Source organism: Dendrobates tinctorius, unplaced genomic scaffold, assembly GCF_039654945.1.
Source record: "Dendrobates tinctorius isolate UK_male_01 unplaced genomic scaffold, ASM3965494v1 ptg000377l, whole genome shotgun sequence".
Lineage (NCBI taxonomy): Eukaryota > Metazoa > Chordata > Amphibia > Anura > Dendrobatidae > Dendrobates > Dendrobates tinctorius.
Window position 1 is genome coordinate 3,916,636 of NW_027362043.1, and position 23,613 is coordinate 3,940,248.

The 23,613-nt window shown below is 44.6% G+C and overlaps 1 protein-coding gene and 1 non-coding gene across 2 annotated transcripts; both read left to right on the forward strand.

The window, feature by feature from the left end:
* The first annotated feature begins 949 nt into the window (after window positions 1-949).
* EEF2 (eukaryotic translation elongation factor 2) lies at window positions 950-12,728 on the forward strand. Its single transcript, XM_073563023.1, has 15 exons — window positions 950-1,089; window positions 2,255-2,469; window positions 2,547-2,728; window positions 2,818-3,029; window positions 3,131-3,309; window positions 3,392-3,497; window positions 3,775-3,888; window positions 4,057-4,195; window positions 5,625-5,820; window positions 6,695-6,953; window positions 7,073-7,180; window positions 7,277-7,630; window positions 7,861-8,043; window positions 8,467-8,599; window positions 12,283-12,728. Exons 1-15 carry the CDS (start codon window positions 1,087-1,089, stop codon window positions 12,474-12,476), a joined length of 2,577 nt encoding a protein of 858 aa, XP_073419124.1. The 5' UTR covers window positions 950-1,086; the 3' UTR covers window positions 12,477-12,728.
* Window positions 3,626-3,691, forward strand: LOC141075896 (small nucleolar RNA SNORD37). The gene has a single exon (XR_012227354.1). It is a non-coding gene; the product is annotated as a small nucleolar RNA SNORD37 (small nucleolar RNA).
* Window positions 12,729-23,613: the final 10,885 nt, after the last annotated feature.

The window sequence follows — 23,613 nt, forward strand, 5'->3', positions numbered from 1 at the left end:
GGAATGATGGGGGCGGAAGCCAGATTGCAGATTGTCAAAGAGCAAGTTAGATGAGAGGTGGGAGGAAAATTCAGTGTGGACATGCTGCTCCAGGAGTTTAGAAGTGAATGGGAGCAGCGATATTGGGCGATAGCTGGACGTGGCAGTTGGGCCGAAGGTTGGCTTTTTAAGGATAGGCGTGATTGTGGCATGTTTGAAAGCAGAAGAGAAGGTACCAGAAGTTAGTGATAGGTTGAAGAGGTGGGTTAGGGATAAGAGTGGTGGTGATGTTGGGGAGGGGTTGGGATGGGATGGGGTCAAGTGCTCAAGTGGTGAGGTGTGATTTGGAGAGAAGATGAGCAAGCTCCCCTTCAGTGATGAGATTTACAATGGGTTTAGATCACCGACAGACCCCACTGTTAGAATCGCAGAGCAAATCCATGTGTATGGAAAAGGGGCACATTGAGGACCCGGTGGGAACGGATGGTGTATTATAGACACCCCTGGATTATACCCTATGCCGATCAGTGAAGGTAGGCACCCTAGGGGGTAACTATGAGACTGCGCCCCCCACTCGACAAGGACTCTCCCTATATAGACCCTCCAGTGAGTGGGCAAACCTCATGTTCCTCTTAAGTATAGAAGAAAAAGGTGGGAAATAGAAAATAGAGAAAGGGAAAACAATGGGATTGGGGTTTTATGGAAGACAATAGAGAACCCCAGTGCCAATGTTTTTCCTTCTTCTCAGGCAGCACACGGTTGCCACACAGACACGGCTATCACTGGTGCCGGGTTTACAAATCAGGCCTAACGTGGGTAATATGGAGGCTATCAGGGCGTCACTATCCTGAACGCCACCAAACCGACACGTGTTACTGCACAGAAAAAACATGGCGGCGTGAAGCACGTACGTCACTAGCTGAAGAAAGCCGCCTATCAGAGCCCGCCCACAGACGTACATCGGGTCACGTGGGAGCACCGGCGCTAGCACTATAAAAGGCGCGCTGTTGACGTCAGCGGTCTCTTCCGCCTGTGTGTCTGCTCTGTGGCAGGCAGTCCGCTCCGGCTTTTTTCTCCCGTGAAGCGAATCACCCGTCATCCGCCACAATGGTAAGCAGCAGCCCCGTGCCTTACCGCACTGCTGTCCCACACGGCGCTAGTCACCGAGGCCTGGCCCTATTTGTGGCATGTGCCGGACGTCCCGGCCAAACAATACCCGCGGCCTATGGCTTTGTCTGCCAGCCCCGCCCGCCTGTGGCCCGGCGCTCCAGCAGCCGGCTGTGTACGCTCCTACCCGCGGGCTTCTCCCCGAGGAGACCGAGGCCGCCATGACGCTGCACTTTTCGGTCCCGCTGGGCTGTGTCCCAGGACTGGGCGCGTTTATAGGTGACCCATGACTGCGGGCCGCTGTGCACTTCACCCTACTCTCCCCGCCAGCTCCCTCCTGGGGCCGCTCCAGGGAGATGAGTCATCCGGGTGAGTGCCTGCAATCAGGAAGCGGCAGCACTGTGGACTCGGAGGGCAATCCACCTGTTCCCTGAGCAGGGCACATCTACCCAGACGCTAGGAACTGGCGCTGTGACTTGTGACCCTGCATCAAATAGCGGTAGAATGGAGCCTCCTGGTGAGCTGGGGCCAGCCTTGCCAATCCTGATGAGGGGCACTTACCCTAAACTGGAGCATCGTGCCTGGCTGCTGCACCAGGTCACAGGCTCGGAGATCTGTTATGGTGTACTGGATCCATAGGGGTGAGGGAACTATGGAACAGGTAACCCTTGAAGTAGTACATGGATGTATACAGTAGATCTTATTCCCCTCTGGACCTGTGTAGCCATCTTGTAGGTTTAAAATTGATGAAAATGACCTTTGATTTATTTTTTTTCTTCTCTGCCTTAGAGCCATAGCTTTCTCCCTCCCCCTCTCTCCATGGCTGTCATGATTTGCAAACAAATTGCTTGGATCACATATAAAAACTGCTGCCAATCTTAGGTTATGGTCACATGTGGCTTTTATGCAAGTTTTCAGCTGCATTTTTCATCGCCAGCTAAGTCTGAGGTCTCAGAAACCTCATGCGCACAGCTTTTGTCCTGTTTTGTGTAATGCCATAGTTTTTGCAGACTTTGCCTGTGGGAAGAAATGCCACAAAACACTGTAACCATGGCCTTAAGTTGCACTAATAGGTGTCTTGTCTGGGTGAATGTGCCCTTACATCTGACAGTTGAGAAGCTTTTTGACAGTTTGATCAGAGTCTTAAAGTACTGTACTCCTTATTCAGGTGAACTTCACGGTTGACCAGATTCGTAACATCATGGACAAAAAGGCAAATATCCGAAACATGTCTGTCATAGCCCATGTGGATCATGGCAAGTCAACGCTGACAGATTCACTGGTGTGTAAGGCTGGCATTATTGCCTCTGCTCGTGCTGGTGAGACTCGTTTTACTGACACTCGTAAGGATGAGCAGGAGCGGTGCATAACCATCAAATCTACGTAAGTAAATCCTATTGTCATCTAACACCACTTCAACTGTAAAAAAGTGGATTTTTAATACTCTTTAACATTTTTAGAGCAATCTCTCTGTTCTACGAGCTTTCTAACAATGACTTGGCCTTCATCAAGCAAAGCAAAGATGGCTCTGGCTTTCTTATCAACCTGATTGACTCACCTGGTCACGTTGACTTCTCCTCTGAAGTTACTGCTGCTCTTCGTGTCACCGATGGTGCTTTGGTTGTTGTAGATTGTGTTTCTGGTGAGTTTACTTCATTTAACAAACTGTTCTGATGTCTGGACACTCCTTACAGACAAGCTTTATTTTCTTCCTCTCTTCCCCCACACTAGGAGTGTGTGTGCAAACTGAGACTGTGCTTCGTCAGGCTATTGCCGAACGTATTCGCCCCGTCTTGATGATGAACAAGATGGACCGTGCGCTTTTGGAACTCCAACTAGAACCAGAGGAGCTGTTCCAGACATTCCAACGCATTGTTGAAAATGTAAATGTAATTATTTCTACATATGGTGAAGGAGAGACTGGTCCTATGGGTAACATAATGGTAAGTACTGGCAACTTTTAAGATGTTGTGCTTCAGGAACATGTCTCAAAGAACCTGAACTGTCCAAAGTAGATTCAACATCCAGTCATCTGTCTTCTTAGATTGACCCAGTCCTTGGTACTGTTGGCTTTGGCTCTGGGTTGCATGGCTGGGCATTTACCCTGAAACAGTTTGCTGAGATGTATGTAGCAAAGTTTGCCTCAAAAGGAGAAAGTCAGTTGTCGCCAGCAGATCGGGCAAAGAAAGTTGAAGACATGATGAAAAAGCTATGGGGTGACAGGTAAGGTTCTGTGAGAAACTTTTACCTTTTTAGAGACATGGAGGTTTTGTTTTTTTAAAAAGACTCTTATTGTCTTAATCAGATATTTCGATCCATCTACTGGGAAATTTAGCAAGACTGCCACCACTGCTGATGGAAAGAAGCTTCCAAGAACATTCAGTCAGCTGATTCTGGATCCAATCTTCAAAGTGAGTGTGTTTTTTTTTTTTTTTTGTTTTTTTTTTTTTTTCTCACTGTAGCTAAAGCTTTGTGCTTGCTAGCAGCACCTGTGGCACCTATTTGTGAGGGATGTATATTCAGTATGCCACCCATGTCTGTAAGTGATGAATAAATATTTCTTCACTTTGACCTGAGAATTGATGAAGAAATCTTTTGTCTGATCAGTGTGGTAGTGTGGGTTTACATTTTTAAATTATTTTTTTTTTTTTTTTTTACCAGAACTAACTCATGATTTTTTTATTTAAGGTGTTTGATGCTATCATGAACTTCAAGAAAGAAGAGACTGCAAAGCTGATTGAGAAATTGGACATCAAGCTGGACAGTGAAGACAAAGAAAAGGAGGGCAAACCTCTACTTAAGGTAAACTTCTAATGTGAGGTATATTACACTTTACTAAAAGTGTAATGATGTTTCCAGGACATTCCTCCAGAAAGCACCATGGAGGATGTCCTCCATGGTGCTGTCAAGAGGGATGTCCTGGAACCATAATTACCGGTAGGTCTAATACCTATTTTCCTTTGCACCTAGGCTGTTATGAGACGCTGGCTTCCTGCTGGTGATGCTCTTCTCCAGATGATCACCATCCATCTGCCATCACCTGTGACTGCTCAGAAGTACCGTTGTGAACTTTTGTATGAGGGACCTCCTGATGATGAAGCTGCCATGGGTATGAATCTGTCACTAAGTCAAGAATACTACAATCTGTTTGTAAAAGGGCTTTTGGTGGCTTTTGTTTTAGGTTTTTAAAAAAAAACATTGCATTTGACAGCCTTAAATCCTACCTGGGCAGCAGGCCACATCTGGCCCTCTGGCTGTTCCAGTTCAGCCTGCAGACTCAAGATGATGTGGTCCATTGGCTGCACCATCTCCACTATCTGCATCCTCTCATTTTGCCCTAGATAAATGCTATGTAATATAATAAAGTTCAGTAGTAGCAGCAGAGCCCTACTAAAAAGCAAATTGCCAAAAATCTAAGCATAAACACAAGGAACTTGAATTAAGACCATGAAACTTACTAGTTTACTGAAGGGGGGGGGGGGGGGGTGGGTTCTAAATTGTTGCTACAAAAAAAAAATTGTGTACAAACTTGTCATGCATTTGCTCTGAACAAAAACTTACTGATCAACCTAAGATATGGGTCACTGAATGAAAATGTAAGGGGTGCATTTTCACAGCATTATGCAGTGTGAGCTGGCTGCCAGTCACCCAACAAACCAGCAGGATGCTCATGTCAGGTGAAAGCTTCTGGTTTGCAAGAGGGATGGTTTTCCAGCCGAGTTGTGCTGTCAAGAACAATGACAGTCTGTGTGCTTAGAATCTGTTAAAGGGGTTGTGCAACAAGAAAGCATACACGTCACAAAGCAGAAAAGATGAAAAATAAAATGGCTTTGTAATTTACAAAGTTAAAATTGTGCTCCATTAAGTGTCATCTGAAGTGTATTCCCTGGCATAACGTGTTGCATGCTTTATCCATCATCTGAGTGACCGATCAGCTGGCCAAGCTTGCGCAGTACCTATATAAGGGGTCCAACTCTACCCCCCCCCCATGTGCACAGCATATTTTCCCTGTGCTCACCTCACACAGGTCTGATGGCACTGAGGGCAGATTCTTGAAGGCACTAAAGCATGGCATTGATTCTGCACCCCCACACTCACAGGTCTGACCTCTTGGTGAGCTTGTTCTGCTTCAGAGCTGTGTGCATGGGAAGCTTCTAAAGCAAGTCTGCTTCTCTGCTATATGCTCTTTGCGCTGTCAGACCTGTTAGGTGAGTGCAGGGAGCATATATTGAGCACACTTGAGTTGGGGACCCTTTATGATGGGTACTGTGCTAGCTTGGCCAGCTGATAACCTACTGGGAGGACAGATAAAGCTTGCCGATGTAATATCTGCTGAAGTAAACTCCCTGTAGTTAAGAGTTTTGTCTCTTAAATAAAGCTTTACTTTTAATTGTAAAGTATAAAACCATTTAATTCCTTTTTTTTTTTTTTGTTAAATGTATTTATGGTGGCGCAAGACTGTCTCCCTGTCTAAACAGGCATTACTTGGTGGCTGACTGGCAGCTGTTGTAACCCAATAAACTTTTTGTTCCAAACAGGCATTAAGAACTGTGACCCTAAAGGACCACTTATGATGTACATATCTAAAATGGTTCCCACAACTGATAAAGGTAGATTTTATGCCTTTGGACGAGTGTTCTCAGGTGTTGTGTCTACTGGCCTCAAAGTTAGAATTATGGGACCAAACTTTACCCCTGGTAAAAAAGAGGATCTCTATCTGAAGCCAATTCAGAGGTGAGTTTAATAAATACAAGATTCTAAATGTTCTCCGAATCCTAAGGCTAAGTGGCCATGTTGCAGAAATGCTGCAGAAATTTCCACAACTCCCTGCCACAGGTAAAACGCCTGCATTTTCCCACAAAACACAAGTGTTTTGTAAGCATTTTTATCTTGCAGAATGCTTGTGCTTTTCCATGTGATTTGAAGCATCGCTTGGAAAAGTGACAGGTTGGTCACACTTGTCAAGTATAGTGGATGACAAGTGTGACCACCTTTTATACTATTGAGGCTGCCTATGCAGCCTCAATAGTATAAATGTTAAAAGTAATACAAATATGGATATACTTGTTGGCCTCTGGCATTGTCTCCCCTCTCAGCCATGCTGCCAGCATCTTCCATTTCCAGGGATGCCTTGTGACAACCTCTGACCTTGCATCACGTGAGACTGCTACATCATCCGAGGTCACTCGTGTAATTCATCCCTGGGAACAGAAGATGCTGGCAGCGTGGCTGAGAGGTGGGAGGACTCCAGGGGCCAGTAATATACCAAGGGAATAAAGGAGTCTCCTCCAGACCATGGGTGCCATCCACACATGAAGCGTTCACTTTACGCATGGTGGGCATAGTCACATGCGTAAAGTGAGTCTTTCAAAACAATTCTATGGCGGTGAAAATGTCCCGCTTCCACAGAAATAATGGACATGCTGCAGATTTTACTGCTATGCATTTCCACAGTGGTAAAATCTGCAGCATGGGCACAGCAACTGTAGAATCCCATAGAATTGCTTTGGGATGCATTTTATTAGCATTAAGCGTTTCTGCTGCAGCAAGAACGCATGAATGCAACATGGGCACAAGCCTAAATGTTTGTTTTTCCTCCACCCCATAGAACTATCCTGATGATGGGACGTTATGTAGAGCCCATTGAAGATGTGCCCTGTGGCAACATTGTTGGTCTGGTTGGTGTGGACCAGTATTTGGTGAAGACTGGAACAATCACTACTTTTGAACATGCACACAACATGCGTGTTATGAAGTTCAGTGTGAGCCCTGTTGTCCGTGTTGCTGTGGAAGCAAAGAACCCTGCTGACCTTCCAAAACTTGTAGAAGGATTAAAACGTCTGGCAAAATCTGACCCTATGGTACAGGTAAGCATTAAATTGGGTGACTCTCCTATAGAACATGGTAGAAATGTTTTTCGGACTGCCCTAAACTTTACTTCTGGGTAACACTTGTCCCTTACATGCAACCTTTTTGTTTTCTTAAGTGCATCATTGAAGAGTCTGGAGAGCACATCATTGCTGGAGCTGGTGAGCTTCACTTGGAAATCTGTCTAAAAGATCTGGAAGAAGACCATGCTTGCATTCCAATCAAAGTAACCAAAACCACTGGGCTTCATATGCTATATGGCTGATTAAATCCATGCATATAGCACATCTTAATGAGTGTGTTTTTTTTTTTTTTTTTTTAGAAATCTGATCCAGTTGTGTCCTACCGTGAGACTGTCAGTGAAGGATCCAGCCAGCTTTGTTTGTCAAAGTCTCCCAACAAGCACAACCGTCTGTATATGAAGGCCCGTCCTTTCCCTGATGGTTTGGCTGAGGATATTGATAAGGGAGACGTGTCATCTCGTCAAGAGCTTAAAACAAGGGCCCGTTATCTCGCTGAAAAATATGAATGGGATGTCACTGAAGCTAGAAAGATCTGGTGCTTTGGGCCTGATGGGACTGGGCCAAATATCCTCACTGATGTCACAAAAGGAGTCCAGTACTTAAATGAAATAAAGGACAGTGTAGTGGCTGGCTTTCAGTGGGCTACAAAGGAGGTATGTTTTAATCTGAAGGCATTGAGCCTGTACCCTTTTTATAGTTAACATCCTAAATCTTATCTGTTGGGTGTATAGTTGAGAACACTCCAAAAGATGTGACTTTGTACTTTCTGTGATGCATGTAACAGCCTTTGTTCAGTAAAAAGTAAATGCTGGATAGTGTCATGTTTTCATATACATTTTGGTGCTTATTTTCAGTTTCCTAAAATGTGGACTTCTGTTCCCAGGGTGTTCTTTGTGAAGAGAACTTGAGAGGTGTACGTTTCGATGTGCATGATGTGACCCTTCATGCTGATGCTATTCACAGAGGAGGTGGACAGATCATCCCCACTGCCCGTCGCTGTCTCTATGCCTGTGCACTAACTGCACAGCCCCGCTTGATGGAACCAATTTATCTTGTAGAGATCCAGGTTGGTACACTGAACAGATGTAAATCTGCATGCACAATTTTCCTGGGGCCCCACAAAATCAACATGCAGTTACAGTTAAGACTCTGGCACAAGGCTGTGTTCAAACAAGTTTCAAACTTTGCAGATACAAAGAACTTAATTTCCATTGATTAAACTATGCTTCAGACTTTAACTCAGAAGGTGGCAGTTAAATCAATAGATCACCTTTTGCTCATAACTTTAGTTTAACATGCATGATCCTGAGACTCATAAACGCTGTTCAAACCATAAACTTTTTTTTTTCTTGTGTGTTTCTCTACCCAATTTCAAGTGTCATTTCACACTATTTGCTTGCTGAGGCATCCTGTTTTATGCAGTCTGACCTAAGATGCTGGTTATAGAAAAGCCTAAATTTTATATTAAGTCCTATTACTATGTTAACAGTGCCCAGAACAAGTGGTTGGTGGAATCTACGGTGTCTTGAACAGAAAGCGTGGACATGTGTTTGAGGAATCGCAAGTTGCTGGCACACCTATGTTTATTGTTAAAGCTTATTTGCCTGTCAATGAATCATTTGGTAAGTGTTTTACTCCATCCACCATTGACTTGTAGGCTATTTTAAATGTTTGTGCAGCTTGCATACTTATGATACTCAACTCGCTGCAGAAGATCTCCCAAAATGCTCAGGGCATTTAACTTGTACTAATGAAGTTCAGGGTGAAGGATCAGGATTTAAAGGATCACTTACTGGTCTGCTTGCTTAAGTTCTGATAAAATCACTTTTCTGCTGCAGATCTCGCAGTACTCAAAATCCTGTGCTATAGATTACCCCCACTGCACTGTCAGTTTAGCTATTGGCAGAAAGCTTCACAATTTGGCACAGTATACAGAGTTCCTCATTATGCATTGCATTATGAAACCTGCAGCCCAGTATGACATTGCTGGAATTGGGCTGTGTGCCCCTACCTCATGCTTTCAGATTAAGTGGCAAGACCTGGTTCCACACTTAAAAGTTTGTTCCTCTAGTCTAGATCAATCTGCTAGTCTAACTTGTTTTTAAGTCCGCTACTAGCTGCCCATTATGCTGATTTACTGACATACAAGTCTTTAACGTCTTCACACCAAAGCCTGTCTTTTTACCTTCCTGACCAGGCCAACTTTTACAACTCTGACCACTGTCACTTTGAGTTGAAAACTCAAACACTTCAACAGATCCCAGTGATTCAGTGTTTTCTCATGACATATTGTACTTTATGATAGTGGTAAAATTTCTTCTATGACTTGTGTTTATTTGTGGAAAAAAAAATTAGCAAATTTTGCAGTCTTCAAACTTTAAATTTTTATGGCCTTAAGTCTGGTCATATTGCACAAAATAGTTAATAAATAACTTCCCACATGTCTAATTTACATCAGCACAATTTTGGAAACATAATTTTTTTTTTTTGTTAAAAGTTGACCAGTAATTTCTCCTATTTACAACCATTTAGGGACCAACTCACACTTGGAGTGACTGAGGGGCCTATATGACATAATACCCACAAGTGACACCATTCTAAAATACACACCCTCAAAGTACTCAAAACCACATTCAAGAAGTTTAACACTTCAGGTGCTTCACAGGAACTTTTGGAATTGGAAGAAAAAATAAACATTTAATCTTTCAGAAATTTACCCCTTTAGATGTAACTTTTACTTTCACAATGATATCGGGAGAAAATGGTCCATACAATTTGTGCCATTTCTCCTGAGCATGCCGATACCCCCATATGTGGGGAAAATCTGGGGGCACAGCAAGGCTCTCTGAAGGGAAGGCGTGCCATTTCACTTTTGAATGTAAAATTTGGAATTGGGAAAGTCCCTGATGTGCCTAAACAGTGGAAGTGCCCCCACAAGTGACACCACTTTGGATACTAGACCCCTTATGGAACTTATCTAGATGATTGAACACCTTGAACCCTGCCAGATGCTAAACAAATCCATTTTTAACTACAAAAACTTTGTATTTTCACAAGCGCAAAAGGAGAAAATAGACTCAAGTTTATTGTGCAACTAGCTGAAGAGCCTGGCACTGCCCAGGCATAGTAACTGGTTAGTTATAACAAATTATAATTATCCTCTATCAAATAGGCCCGTTCCCATATACCCATCATACATATCCACTATCCCATAGGCCTATGCCCATATACCCATCACACATCCTCCATCCCATAGTCCAGTGCCCATATACCAATTATGACATCACCATGGCAACTGTTATGACTTAATCGTCACCATTGCAACCTATTAAGACATCGTCACCATGACAACCATTGTGACTGCATCTTCGCCATTGCAACCTATGATAACTGCATCACCATGGAAACCATTGACATCATGAGGGGCAGGACTTGATGCACACTTTTTCCCCATTATGTGGATAGGGGCAAAATTGTTTGGTGAACTGGAACGCATAGGGTTAAAATTTCACCTCACAACATAGCTTAGGATGCTCTCGGGGTCCAGACGTGACTGTGCAAAATTTTGTGGCTGTAGCTGCGACTGTGGGGATGCCAATCCCAGGGACACACAGCATTTTATATATTGGATTTCTCCTGAGTTCAGATACACCATATGTGGTCAAACTACTTCTAAGGCACAGTGCAAAGCCTCTGTTTACCAGTGTCCTTCTCAGAAGTGCACAAAACTGTGCAATCCTAGTCTGACACCGCTGTATCACAGGTCCTATAGCATCCACTGGGGGTTCTGTCAGTCATGTATCTCAGATATACACAAACCCTGGTGTAATCACTCAGCATAAATGTGCGCCAAGCCTTACTGCAATCTTGGGGAGGCAGAATGAAAAAAAAAAAAAAAAAATTGTAAATGGTGTTATATTTCTATACAGCATGAGGAACAGCATAAAAGGGATTCAGCGACTTTATTCTTGGAGTTAGTGCAATTACAGTGATACCAGATTTCTAGCGAGGTTTTTTGGCTGCTGTCACACAAAGATGCTTTTTATTGCAAAATCTATTTTTTTTTTTGCATCATATTTTGAGAGCTATAATTTTTTCCATGTCTTAGCCCAGTCATGTGAGGTCTTGTTTTTGGCAGAAAGTTGTTTTTTATTGGTACCATTTTCAGGCACATGACACTTTTTGATCGCTTTCTAGTCTGATTTTTGGGAGGCATAATGAACAAAAAAAAATCGAATTTTACCATTCCATGTGGGGTAAAAATGGCCTTACCAGTTTATTCTTCGGTTCCGTATGATTGCAGCAATACCCCATTTATATTTAGTGTAAAAGCACCAAACTATTTTCTAGAAAAATAATTATGCATTGCTTTATTCTGAGGGCTGCTCATATTTTGCAGGACAAGATGACTTCTTCAGCGATACCATTTTTATTTACATCCATCTTTGATCAGCAGTATGAGAAAGCATTGTTTGACTTGTTTCTCTTACAGTGTGCATTGAAGGAGGGGGGGGGGGGGGGTCAACCAGTGGGACAGTTCTATAAAGCAGGTCGCTAGATGCAGCAATAACAAATGTGTACTTTTCTTTTATTCACACATGTGTTGGAAAATTGTACTTTTTCTTCAGGGATTTCTAACTTTTACACCATTTTTAAATACTTTTACATTGTCCCAGTATTGGACATCACTAATGTTTGCTGATCTGACACTGCACAATATCAAATCAGTGAGCTGACAGGCAAGGAGGCATGCTGCCAGCACCTGCTCTCAGCAGGTGCTCACAAGCCACCTTCCCTGCAGGACCCAGAACAACTGTGTGGCCATCTTGGTGCCAGGGTCTCCAAGGAGACCATTGAGACAACATGATCGCATTGCAATGTCCTGTTGGAAGTGTGCAGGGAGCCCAATCCCAGTGCAATGCTTCTCTATGCTGCTGTCACTACTCACAGCAGCATAAGAGGGGTTAAATGCCCACAATTGGTGCATTGCAGCAATGCCCATGTGTACAATGTGTCAGCTGTCACATACAGCTGACACCCACATGCAATTGCCACAGTGAGTGTGAGGCCATGTGATCATGCCACTGTAGATATACTGCCTTGAGGGACTGCACCTCCTGCAGAGCAGTATATGTACAATGCATGTCAAAGGGGTTAAACCAACTTAAAATTTTACATTTTCAGTATGTTGTAAAGTGGCACTGTCTGGTCAAATCTGTCTTTCGTTCCATGTTAAATTCAAATTTTTCACTTGGAACAGATCTTGCAAGTATTTTGTTATCTAATTCTTTGTTCTGTTTTGTAGGCTTCACTGCTGATCTACGATCCAATACCGGTGGCCAAGCCTTCCCCCAGTGTGTGTTTGACCACTGGCAGATTCTTCCTGGTGATCCTTTTGACACCACTACAAGACCAAGCCAGGTTGTTGCAGAGACCCGTAAGCGAAAGGGTCTTAAAGAGGGCGTTCCTGCCTTGGACAACTTCCTGGACAAGTTGTGAGCTCTGAACACATTCTCTGAATCTGATGAACTTGACAACTTTGTTTCTCAGTTTGACATCTTGCTCCTCCCATTAATGCCAGGATTTTTTATGGCCAATCTTGGTGCTGTAACACTTACAAAATGGTAATAAAACTTAGTCTCCCTATCCAATTGGAATTATAGGGACTGCTTGAGCATCATTGAGAAGCCTGTACTTTCACAGCATGAATATCAGCATTGTATTGGTGCCATTAATAAAACTTATATTTGAGCAGTGTCCATTATGTATATAACTTTCACAAGCTGGATGGAGTTTAAAGATGGTTGGTTCTTACAACTTGCTATATACCTAAATGAATGAACACTTGAGGGGTTGTCCTGCAGTAGGAAAGTTAAAAATATGAAATGTAAACACTACTTGTAACTACAGTTAAAACTTGCTGACCTAGTTTGGTTCTGAAAACTCTTACTACCATACTGCCTTTTGGTCATGTTGACTTGTGTTTTTTTTTTTTTTTTTTTTTGTTTTTTTTCTGGCCAGCAGTTTGGCTTGACTCTTGGCTGTGAAGAAAGGGCTAGACTTTGCTCCTTTCCTATAAATGTAATTTCACTGACTCCTACAATCCATGTTTTTACTAATGTCCTAGATGCTGGAAACAGTCTAGATACAGTAAGAATTGTGTTCCCTTAAATTTGGAAGGCTAATGGGCAGGGGCCTACATCTAACAGGAAAAAAAAGGAGCTTACAAGGGAGGGGGGCACAGTATGGATCTTAGTGGGGTCCCTTGATTAGGAAGCCAGCAGAAATGGAGCAATGCTGCAGACCATATATATTGGCTTTGAGCAGAGTGCATTGCCTGCTGACTGTTTCCAGCTGCTGTTGGCCACCAGAGGCATACATGCAGACTGGATCTCTGGTCAGCTGATATCTCAGACCACATGTGCCGTTTCCCTGAAGCCCACAGGTTCAGGAAGATAAATGGAGCATGTGCAGATCTCTAGCGATCAGCTGGTGGCCATGTTCCTGGAGCCCACCAGAAACGCGCACACCTCCCTCTCCTGACAACACCAGGCCCACAACATTGCACCACTTAATACAGACAAAGATTGAATCCCTAGCAAAGGATGCTTATAGTAATCCAAATTATATGGTCTGAAAAGACAGTCAACTTTTATGTTTAGTTGTAAAGGGCTGTTTTATTCTATAACTGAGAACACAAAAGGTGTAAAATGAACGAAACCACAATACTTTGTGGTTCAAGACAAACCGTAAATTAAAAAAGCCAATATGGTGATGAACAAAACATGGGTGGCAGGCAAGAGCAAGATATCCCAATACTGATGAGCATTGTAGTCAAAATGAATAATGCTACTAAGCACCAACATTGGTAAAAATTGTATCCAGAGGAAAGAAAAGCCACTCGGTGTATTAGCTATACTTGTATCTCTACAAATAATGGCTACAGTGCCTGCAATGCACACTGGATAAAGTGCTGAACATCAGTGTGGAAACCATTAAATGCTACATTGAGACTGAGTGTAATAAATACCTTACCTAAGCCATGCGATGGTGCCACTTCCAATGTATGTGTTTCAGCGATGTGCCTTCATCAGGGTAATGCACGTAAGGGAAGTGGCACCATTGCATGGCTTAGCTAAAGTATTTTTTATTAGTCAATGTAGCATTTAATGGTTTCCACACCTATGTTCCACCACTTTATCCAGTGTGTAGTGCAGGCACTGTACAAACTATGGCTAGAGATATGAGTATAGCTAATAAACTTGCAACCCTGGTAAGGCCTCTTTCACACTTCAGTTTTTTGCATCAGTTATAATCCGCCAAAAAGGCGGACAAGCGGATCCGTTCTAAACTGCTGTGAATGGATGGCACAGGATCCGTTTTCAGACGGATCCTGAAAATGAAGAAATTTAAAGGAATCGCTGGCCGGGAAGGAGAGAGAATTTTTTTATTTTTGTCCGGCACCCAGAAAGAATTTCGGGTTAAATGAGTGTCTGGAGGATCCGCCAGAGAAAAAAACGTTACAAGCTCCGTTCTGAAATCTTTGAGGATGGTGACGGACAGCAACTTTTGGCGGATCCTCACAAAAAACGGATGCAACGGACAGCAATCCGCCATTAATGCAAGTCAATGGGGAAAAAAAACGGATCCTCAAATAAAAATTGAGGATCCGTTTTTTTTTCAAAACCTGGCGGATTGTGATTGTAAAAAACGGAAGTGTGAAAGAGGCCTATGGGGCCATTCTGTTCAGTTATTCCCCAACCCCCCCCCAAATGCAGTGTCCACAGCTGACTGAATAACCACAAACAGGTCTCGGGGTTAACAGCTGCTTTACAGCAGAATGGGGAGAAATAACATGGCGTTATGGTAACAGTTCACGTGGGGAATCCACGGCCAATACAGTTCAGGATTGGATTCTGACTCGGAATTGAGGTTCGGGAGCTTTAAGACCCTGTATTAGGAGCAGTACTTGCAGGTAATAAGAGTTCAAAGTCTCTTGGTGGCATAAAGGCAGAAGAGGGAATATATGGCAATATGTACAGACCTGAAATCCCATTTTCATGTTCTCAGCTGGTCACGGTACGTGCAGAAATATACTTGAAGTAAATAACATTATTTGCGGGGAACCCTCAATTTCCTCATCACGCAGAGCAATAGGTTCTTCTGTACACATTTAGTGCGACGTAATGCTGGAGAAGCACTCCTTAAACTGGACAGTGGAGATCCAGGGTTAAAAAAAAAAGGTTAAGTCTTCAGCCATCTTGGCTGTAGAAGTCAGGGGAAGATCCAAGTCATTAGGCCTGGCTGTAAGGCTGTGTGCACACGCGAAATCTGCTGCAGATTCATCTGTGTGGATTGCTCTGCGGATTGGCCCTGTGGTTTATCTCCACAATGGAGGAGATGGTAAACCGCTGCAGAATCCGCAGAAAGAATTGACATGCAATTCTTTCTGCGGATTTGACACAGGAAAATTCCGCAGCATCTGCACAGCGGTTTTTAATTCCCATAGGGAATAATTACTGTATACCGCAGCAGAAACTGCTGTGGATCTGCAGGGCCAAATCCGCTGCGGATCAGCAGCAGAATCCGCAGCGTGTGCACACAGCCTAAGTCTTGAGATGAAGAGGATGAACCTCCAGGCCTGGAGGGGGTCAGGAGACCCCTCACATAAGGTCTGCTCTGGGTTACATCTTGAACCAGACTCCTCGGGGAACTTTCCAGAACCCTGTCTTGTCTCCACAGAGACTGGAGGTAGCTCTTCCCATTGAACCTTGGTGACAGGGTCACCGACCAATAGAATAACACTCAATTCTTGTGTCAGACTTCACATTGTGAGAATAATATAAATCATGAATATACAGGATTAGTGAGTAATGGATTCATTTAAACCATATAACAATAAGAGGATAACTTAGGGGTGAGTTGAGGTGTACAAAAGCTACTCACGGTCCAGGGTCCATATTCGGCATGCGCTAGCGATGTGCCGTCATTCAGTGACGGACCCTAGACGCGGGCTGCAGCTTCCGAGGGTACGTCACCGCTAGCGCAGATGAAGCATCTGAGCTAGCGGTATAGCATAACGTGATTGCGTTATGCTATAGCGTTAAGGCAGCCAGTCAACGCTATGAATTGAACGGGCTGCTTTAGCGCAGTGTGACCGCAGCCTAAGGGATCTCTGTTTGGCAGTCCCTCCCAAGAAAGCAAATGACTACTTCCCAGGTGGGGGGAGGATCTCTTCCTTCCAGCCTGGGAAAAAATGTCCTTCAGTGTCTGGATCCTCAGCATAATAAGATCAGGATTGAGGCTGGAGTTCATGACACGTCTGCTAGAGATTTGTGATAACTGCCCCACGAGATTCTCAGCCAGAACAACGGGTGTTAGAGACAGAAGTCGTGAATCTGTTAGGGTGTGTGCACACCGCAAAACCGCAGCATGTCAATTCTTTGTGAGGAATCCGCAGCGGTTTCACACCTCCATTGTAGAGGTGATAAACCGCAGGGCTAAACCACAGGTCTTTTGATCTGCAGATTTACATGCGGATTTTGCCAAATCCGCGCGGAAAAATCCGCAGACCAATCCGCAACATGTGCACATAGCCTGAGGCTATGTGCACACGCTGCGGATTTACCTGCGGGTTTTTCCGTGCAGATCCGCAGGTAAAACCGCAGGTAAAGTGACCTGCGGTTTGGCACCTGGACAATGGAATAGGTGCCAAACCGCTGCAGGATCCGCAGAAACAATTGACATGCTGCGGTTTGTAAACCGCAGCAAAACCGCGGTAAAAAAAACGCAGCGTGAGCACAGCGGTTTTTAAAGCCCATAGGGTAACATGGTACTGTACCATGTCTGCGGTACTGCTGTGGTTCCGCAGGGCCAAAAACGCTGCGGAACCGCAGCAGAATCCGCAGCGTGTGCACATAGCCTTAGAGGAGAACGTCTTGCTAGAAGTTCCTCTAGAGCTGTTGGGGAAAGGTTTTTATTCACCCCCTGTTCCTGATAAAAAAAAAAAAGCCAAACAACTCCAATAAAAGATGATAACCTAAAAAATTTGAACAAATTCTTAAAAATCCCCACATTCAAAATGGAGTTAATAAAATCTGCAGTAAAACTTCTCTTCCCTAGATGTTATATGGCAGTAGTCGATCATCTAAGGGATGCATATTATCACGTGCCAATACATTATATCAAAAAGGTGTCCAATTATAATCATATAATGACTAGAGTTGAGCAAAACGGGTCGAAAAATTTCAAAAGTCGCCGACTTTTGGCAAAGTCGGGTTTCATGAAACGAAACCCGACCCTAGGATGAGGTCGGCCACGAGGTTGGCGACTTACGCGCCAAAGTCGCGTTTCAAAAGTTTGTTTTGCGCTCTTTTTCAGCCAATCAGGATCCACGGACACAGTGGGCAACGTGATGACATAGGCACGGGTCACCACCATCTTTCAGAAGGGCATGCAAGTGATTGGCTTGCTTTGGGGGGCGTCACAGGGGGTATAAAAGGGCGTGCACGTCGACCGCCATGTTACTCATGCTTATCTCAGAATAGGGAGAGCTGCTGCTGCTGATTTTGTAGGGAGAGCGTTAGGCAGGGAAGAAGACACCAAAAACTGCTTCTGCTGCTAGCGATTTTGCCTGTACAACACACCAGTCACTGTGTGTGCAGTGCAAGGGGAGGCTATATAGTGGTGTATCAGTGGTGTTGGTTGTTGGGCTGCCTTCTAAGGCTTCCTGACATTCCTGCATTGCTGTTTACCCACTGCTCCGCAAACTGCTTTTTTAAAAGCAATCCCAATTTTTTTTTTTTGTCCTGCTGAGAAGAAAAAAAAACTGCTTCTGCTGCTAGCAATTTGGCCTGTACAACACATCAGTCACTGTGTGTGCAGTGCAAGGGGAGGCTATATAGTGGTGTATCAGTGGTGTTGGTTGTTGGGCTGCCTTCTAAGGCTTCCTGACATTCCTGCATTGCTGTTTACCCACTGCTCCGCAAACTGCTTTTTTAAAAGCAATCCCAATTTTTTGTCCTGCTGAGGTACTGAGCGTGCATTTTTTCACACCATACAGCGGTGTACGCTCCTCACACAGTACCGTGTAACGGCTGTTATCACAGCCACAGTGAAGCTATCAGTGTGTCACTCTGTGAGAATAAAACGAGGACATGTTCCGTTCTTACAGACCTGCACTCTAGGGAGATTCCTATTCTGCCCAATTCTACATACACCTTGTAGTTTGTGATACACTAGCCAATTTCTGCCTGTGACATAGCGCTGTGATATTCAGTGGGCCTCACACAATCCATAAGTGTCCAGTGTCCACAAGTGTGTGCAGAAATTCAAAATCTCCCTTATCCTGTAGTCATTTTGGTCACAGCTGTGCCATCGAGCCTGTGACAGAGCGCTCAGATATTCAGTGGGCCTCACACAATCCAAAAGTGTCCAGTGTCCACAAGTGTCTGCTGAAATTCAAAATCTCACTTATCCTCTAGTCACTTTGGTCACAGCTGTGCCATCGAGCCTGTCACATAGCGCTCAGATATTCATTGGGCCTCACACAATCCAAAAGTGTCCAGTGTCCACAAGTGTCTGCTGAAATTCAAAATCTCCCTTATCCTCTAGTCACTTTTGTCACAGCTGTGCCATCGAGCCTGTCACATAGCGCTCAGATATCAGTGGGCCTCACACAATCCAAAAGTGTCCAGTGTCCACAAGTGTCTGCAGAAATTCAAAATCTCCCTTATCCTCTCGTCACTTTTGTCACAGCTGTGCCATCGAGTCTGTCACATAGCGCTCAGATATTCATTGGGCCTCACACAATCCAAAAGTGTCCAGTGTCCACAAGTGTCTGCTGAAATTCAAAATCTCCCTTATCCTCTAGTCACTTTTGTCACAGCTGTGCCATCGAGCCTGTCACATAGCGCTCAGATATCAGTGGGTCTCACACAATCCAAAAGTGTCCAGTGTCCACAAGTGTCTGCTGAAATTCAAAATCTCCCTTATCCTCTAGTCACTTTTGTCACAGCTGTGCCATCGAGCCTGTCACATAGCGCTCAGATATCAGTGGGCCTCACACAATCCAAAAGTGTCCAGTGTCCACAAGTGTCTGCTGAAATTCAAAATCTCCCTTATCCTCTCGTCACTTTTGTCACAGCTGTGCCATCGAGCCTGTCACATAGCGCTCAGATATCAGTGGGCCTCACACAATCCAAAAGTGTCCAGTGTCCACAAGTGTCTGCAGAAATTCAAAATCTCCCTTATCCTCTCGTCACTTTTGTCACAGCTGTGCCATCGAGCCTGTCACATAGCGCTCAGATATTCATTGGGCCTCACACAATCCAAAAGTGTCCAGTGTCCACAAGTGTCTGCTGAAATTCAAAATCTCACTTATCCTCTAGTCACTTTGGTCACAGCTGTGCCATCGAGCCTGTCACATAGCGCTCAGATATTCATTGGGCCTCACACAATCCAAAAGTGTCCAGTGTCCACAAGTGTCTGCAGAAATTCAAATTCTCCCTTATCCTCTCGTCACTTTTGTCACAGCTGTGCCATCGAGCCTGTGACATAGCGCTCAGATATCAGTGGGCCTCACACAATCCAAAAGTGTCCAGTGTCCACAAGTGTCTGCAGAAATTCAAAATCTCCCTTATCCTCTCGTCACTTTTGTCACAGCTGTGCCATCGAGCCTGTCACATAGCGCTCAGATATTCATTGGGCCTCACACAATCCAAAAGTGTCCAGTGTCCACAAGTGTCTGCTGAAATTCAAAATCTCCCTTATCCTCTAGTCACTTTTGTCACAGCTGTGCCATCGAGCCTGTGACATAGCGCTCAGATATCAGTGGGCCTCACACAATCCAAAAGTGTCCAGTGTCCACAAGTGTCTGCTGAAATTCAAAATCTCCCTTATCCTCTAGTCACTTTTGTCACAGCTGTGCCATCGAGCCTGTCACATAGCGCTCAGATACAGTGGGGAAAGAAAGTATTTAGTCAGTCAGCAATAGTGCAAGTTCCACCACTTAAAAAGATGAGAGGCGTCTGTAATTTTCATCATAGGTAGACCTCAACTATGGGAGACAAACTGAGAAAAAAAAATCCAGAAAATCACATTGTCTGTTTTTTTTTCATTTTATTTGCATATTATGGTGGAAAATAAATATTTGGTCAGAAACAAGCAATCAAGATTTCTGGCTCTCACAGACCTGTAACTTCTTCTTTAAGAGTCTCCTCTTTCCTCCACTCATTACCTGTAGTAATGGCACCTGTTTAAACTTGTTATCAGTATAAAAAGACACCTGTGCACACCCTCAAACAGTCTGACTCCAAACTCCACTATGGTGAAGACCAAAGAGCTGTCAAAGGACACCAGAAACAAAATTGTAGCCCTGCACCAGGCTGGGAAGACTGAATCTGCAACAGCCAACCAGCTTGGAGTGAAGAAATCAACTGTGGGAGCAATAATTAGAAAATGGAAGACATACAAGACCACTGATAATCTCCCTCGATCTGGTGCTCCACGCAAAATCCCACCCCGTGGGGTCAGAATGATCACAAGAACGGTGAGCAAAAATCCCAGAACCACGCGGGGGGACCTAGTGAATGAACTGCAGAGAGCTGGGACCAATGTAACAAGGCCTACCATAAGTAACACACTACGCCACCATGGACTCAGATCCTGCAGTGCCAGACGTGTCCCACTGCTTAAGCCTGTACATGTCCGGGCCCGTCTGAAGTTTGCTAGAGAGCATTTGGATGATCCAGAGGAGTTTTGGGAGAATGTCCTATGGTCTGATGAAACCAAACTGGAACTGTTTGGTAGAAACACAACTTGTCGTGTTTGGAGGAAAAAGAATACCTACTGTAAAGCATGGTGGTGGAAACATCATGCTTTGGGGCTGTTTCTCTGCAAAGGGGCCAGGACGACTGATCCGGGTACATGAAAGAATGAATGGGGCCATGTATCGTGAGATTTTGAGTGCAAACCTCCTTCCATCAGCAAGGGCATTGAAGATGAAACGTGGCTGGGTCTTTCAACATGACAATGATCCAAAGCACACCGCCAGGGCAACGAAGGAGTGGCTTCGTAAGAAGCATTTCAAGGTCCTGGAGTGGCCTAGCCAGTCTCCAGATCTCAACCCTATAGAAAACCTTTGGAGGGAGTTGAAAGTCCGTGTTGCCAAGCGAAAAGCCAAAAACATCACTGCTCTAGAGGAGATCTGCATGGAGGAATGGGCCAACATACCAACAACAGTGTGTGGCAACCTTGTGAAGACTTACAGAAAACGTTTGACCTCTGTCATTGCCAACAAAGGATATATCACAAAGTATTGAGATGAAATTTTGTTTCTGACCAAATACTTATTTTCCACCATAATATGCAAATAAAATGAAAAAAAAAACAGACAATGTGATTTTCTGGATTTTTTTTCTCAGTTTGTCTCCCATAGTTGAGGTCTACCTATGATGTAAATTACAGACGCCTCTCATCTTTTTAAGTGGTGGAACTTGCACTATTGCTGACTGACTAAATACTTTTTTTCCCCACTGTATCAGTGGGCCTCACACAATCCAAAAGTGTCCAGTGTCCACAAGTGTCTGCTGAAATTCAAAATCTCCCTTATCCTCTCGTCACTTTTGTCACAGCTGTGCCATCGAGCCTGTCACATAGCGCTCAGATATCAGTGGGCCTCACACAATCCAAAAGTGTCCAGTGTCCACAAGTGTCTGCAGAAATTCAAAATCTCCCTTATCCTCTAGTCACTTTTGTCACAGCTGTGCCATCGAGCCTGTCACATAGCGCTCAGATATCAGTGGGCCTCACACAATCCAAAAGTGTCCAGTGTCCACAAATGTCTGCAGAAATTCAAAATCTCCCCTGTCCTATAGACACCTTGTACCTTGTTTTACATTACTATATAGTTTGTTGGATTTTGTCTACATTTCTACCAAAAATGAGGAAGGCTGGTGGAAGAGGCCGTGGAATTGGGCGGGGGTTGGCAGCTGGTAATGATGGTGTTGGTGGTGGATCTGATGGTAGTGGCAAGAGCAAAATAGGACCGAATGCAGGAGGTGTTGAGCCTGCGTCATCGTCTGGCTACATAAGGCCTCGAACGCTTAGTTTTCTAGGAGTTGGCAAACCGCTTTTAAAGCCAGAGCATCAGGAAAAAGTTTTGTCTTACATTGCTGACTCAGCCTCCAGCTCTATCGCCTCCTCTTCTTCAGTTGTAAAAAGTAAAAGCACTGAGTCGTCATTGGAGGCTCATGTTCATGAACCACACCTTTCCTTGTGTCCTTCACCCCAACCAAGATTGAAGGATGACGCAGGCCATACTACTGATTACTCCATGGAGCTGTTTTCACATACCATGCCTGGATTATCAAGTGAAATGGTGAATTACCCAGGCCAAGATGAATCTGACATGGAGTGCACTGATGCACAGCCGCTGATGGATGATTCTGCTGGTACATTCACTCAGAGCACTACATTGTCCTCGCAGTGTACAGAGCCAGATTCTGACCCTGATGAGACTCAGGTGCCCCTTCCCGCACACTATACCACCATACACGGTGACACAGAGGAAGGTGCACATGACATAGAAGAGGAGGTGATGGATGACCCAGTTGTTGACCCAGATTGGCATCCATTGGGGGAAGAGGGTGCTGCTTCCAATAGCTCAGATGAGGAGCATCCACAGCAGACATCGACATCGCAACAGCTGTTATCTGGCAGGCCCGGAGCACTCCAAAGACAGGTTCCAAACATCAAAAGAGTTGCTGGACAGCTTGTCCAGAGGGTCAAAAGATCACAGTGTGCTAGGCCGCAAAATGTCTGCCAAAGTAGGAAGAGTGCAGTGTGGCACTTTTTTGAACAAAATCCTCATGATCAGGCCAAGGTTATCTGTAAGAAGTGCGCAAAGACCTTTAGCCGAGGGAAAAATCTGAAAAATTTGAATACCAGTTGCATGCTTAGACATTTAACCAGCATGCACTTGCAAGCGTGGACACAACACCAAACCTCAAGTGCCACATGTGCAACTGATCACAACGAAGGTAGTCAGCAACGCTACATTGTTTCCCCCACTGTAAGCCCACCGGTTAGCACAGCAGCAAATGTTGAGGTGTCGTTGCAAGGCCACAGCAGTCAGGGAATCCCACTGTTATATCAACGAAAGACTGATTCTAGGCCATCAGAAAGAACACCAACTCCATCACCATCATCAACCCTCTCTCAGTCCGCCCTGTCCACTGCTACTTCCACCATATGCAGCTCTCAAGTCCAGCTCACCCTCCCAGACACTATGAGTAGGTCAAGAAAGTACTCAGTCTCTCATCCGCGTACACTGGGTTTGAACGCCCACATTGCCAAACTAATCTCGTTTGAGATGATGCCCTTTCAGTTGGTGGAAAGCGCAGCTTTCCGCGAACTCATGGCCTATGCAGTACCACGCTATGACCTACCCAGTCGCCACTTCTTCTCTCGCAAAGCCATCCCAGCCCTCCACCATCATGTGAAAGACCGCATTGTCCATGCACTCAAGCAGTCAGTGAGCGGAAAGGTGCACCTCACAACTGATGCATGGTCCAGTCGGCATGGCCAGGGCCGTTACATGTCCATCACTGCGCACTGGGTTAATGTGGTGGATGCA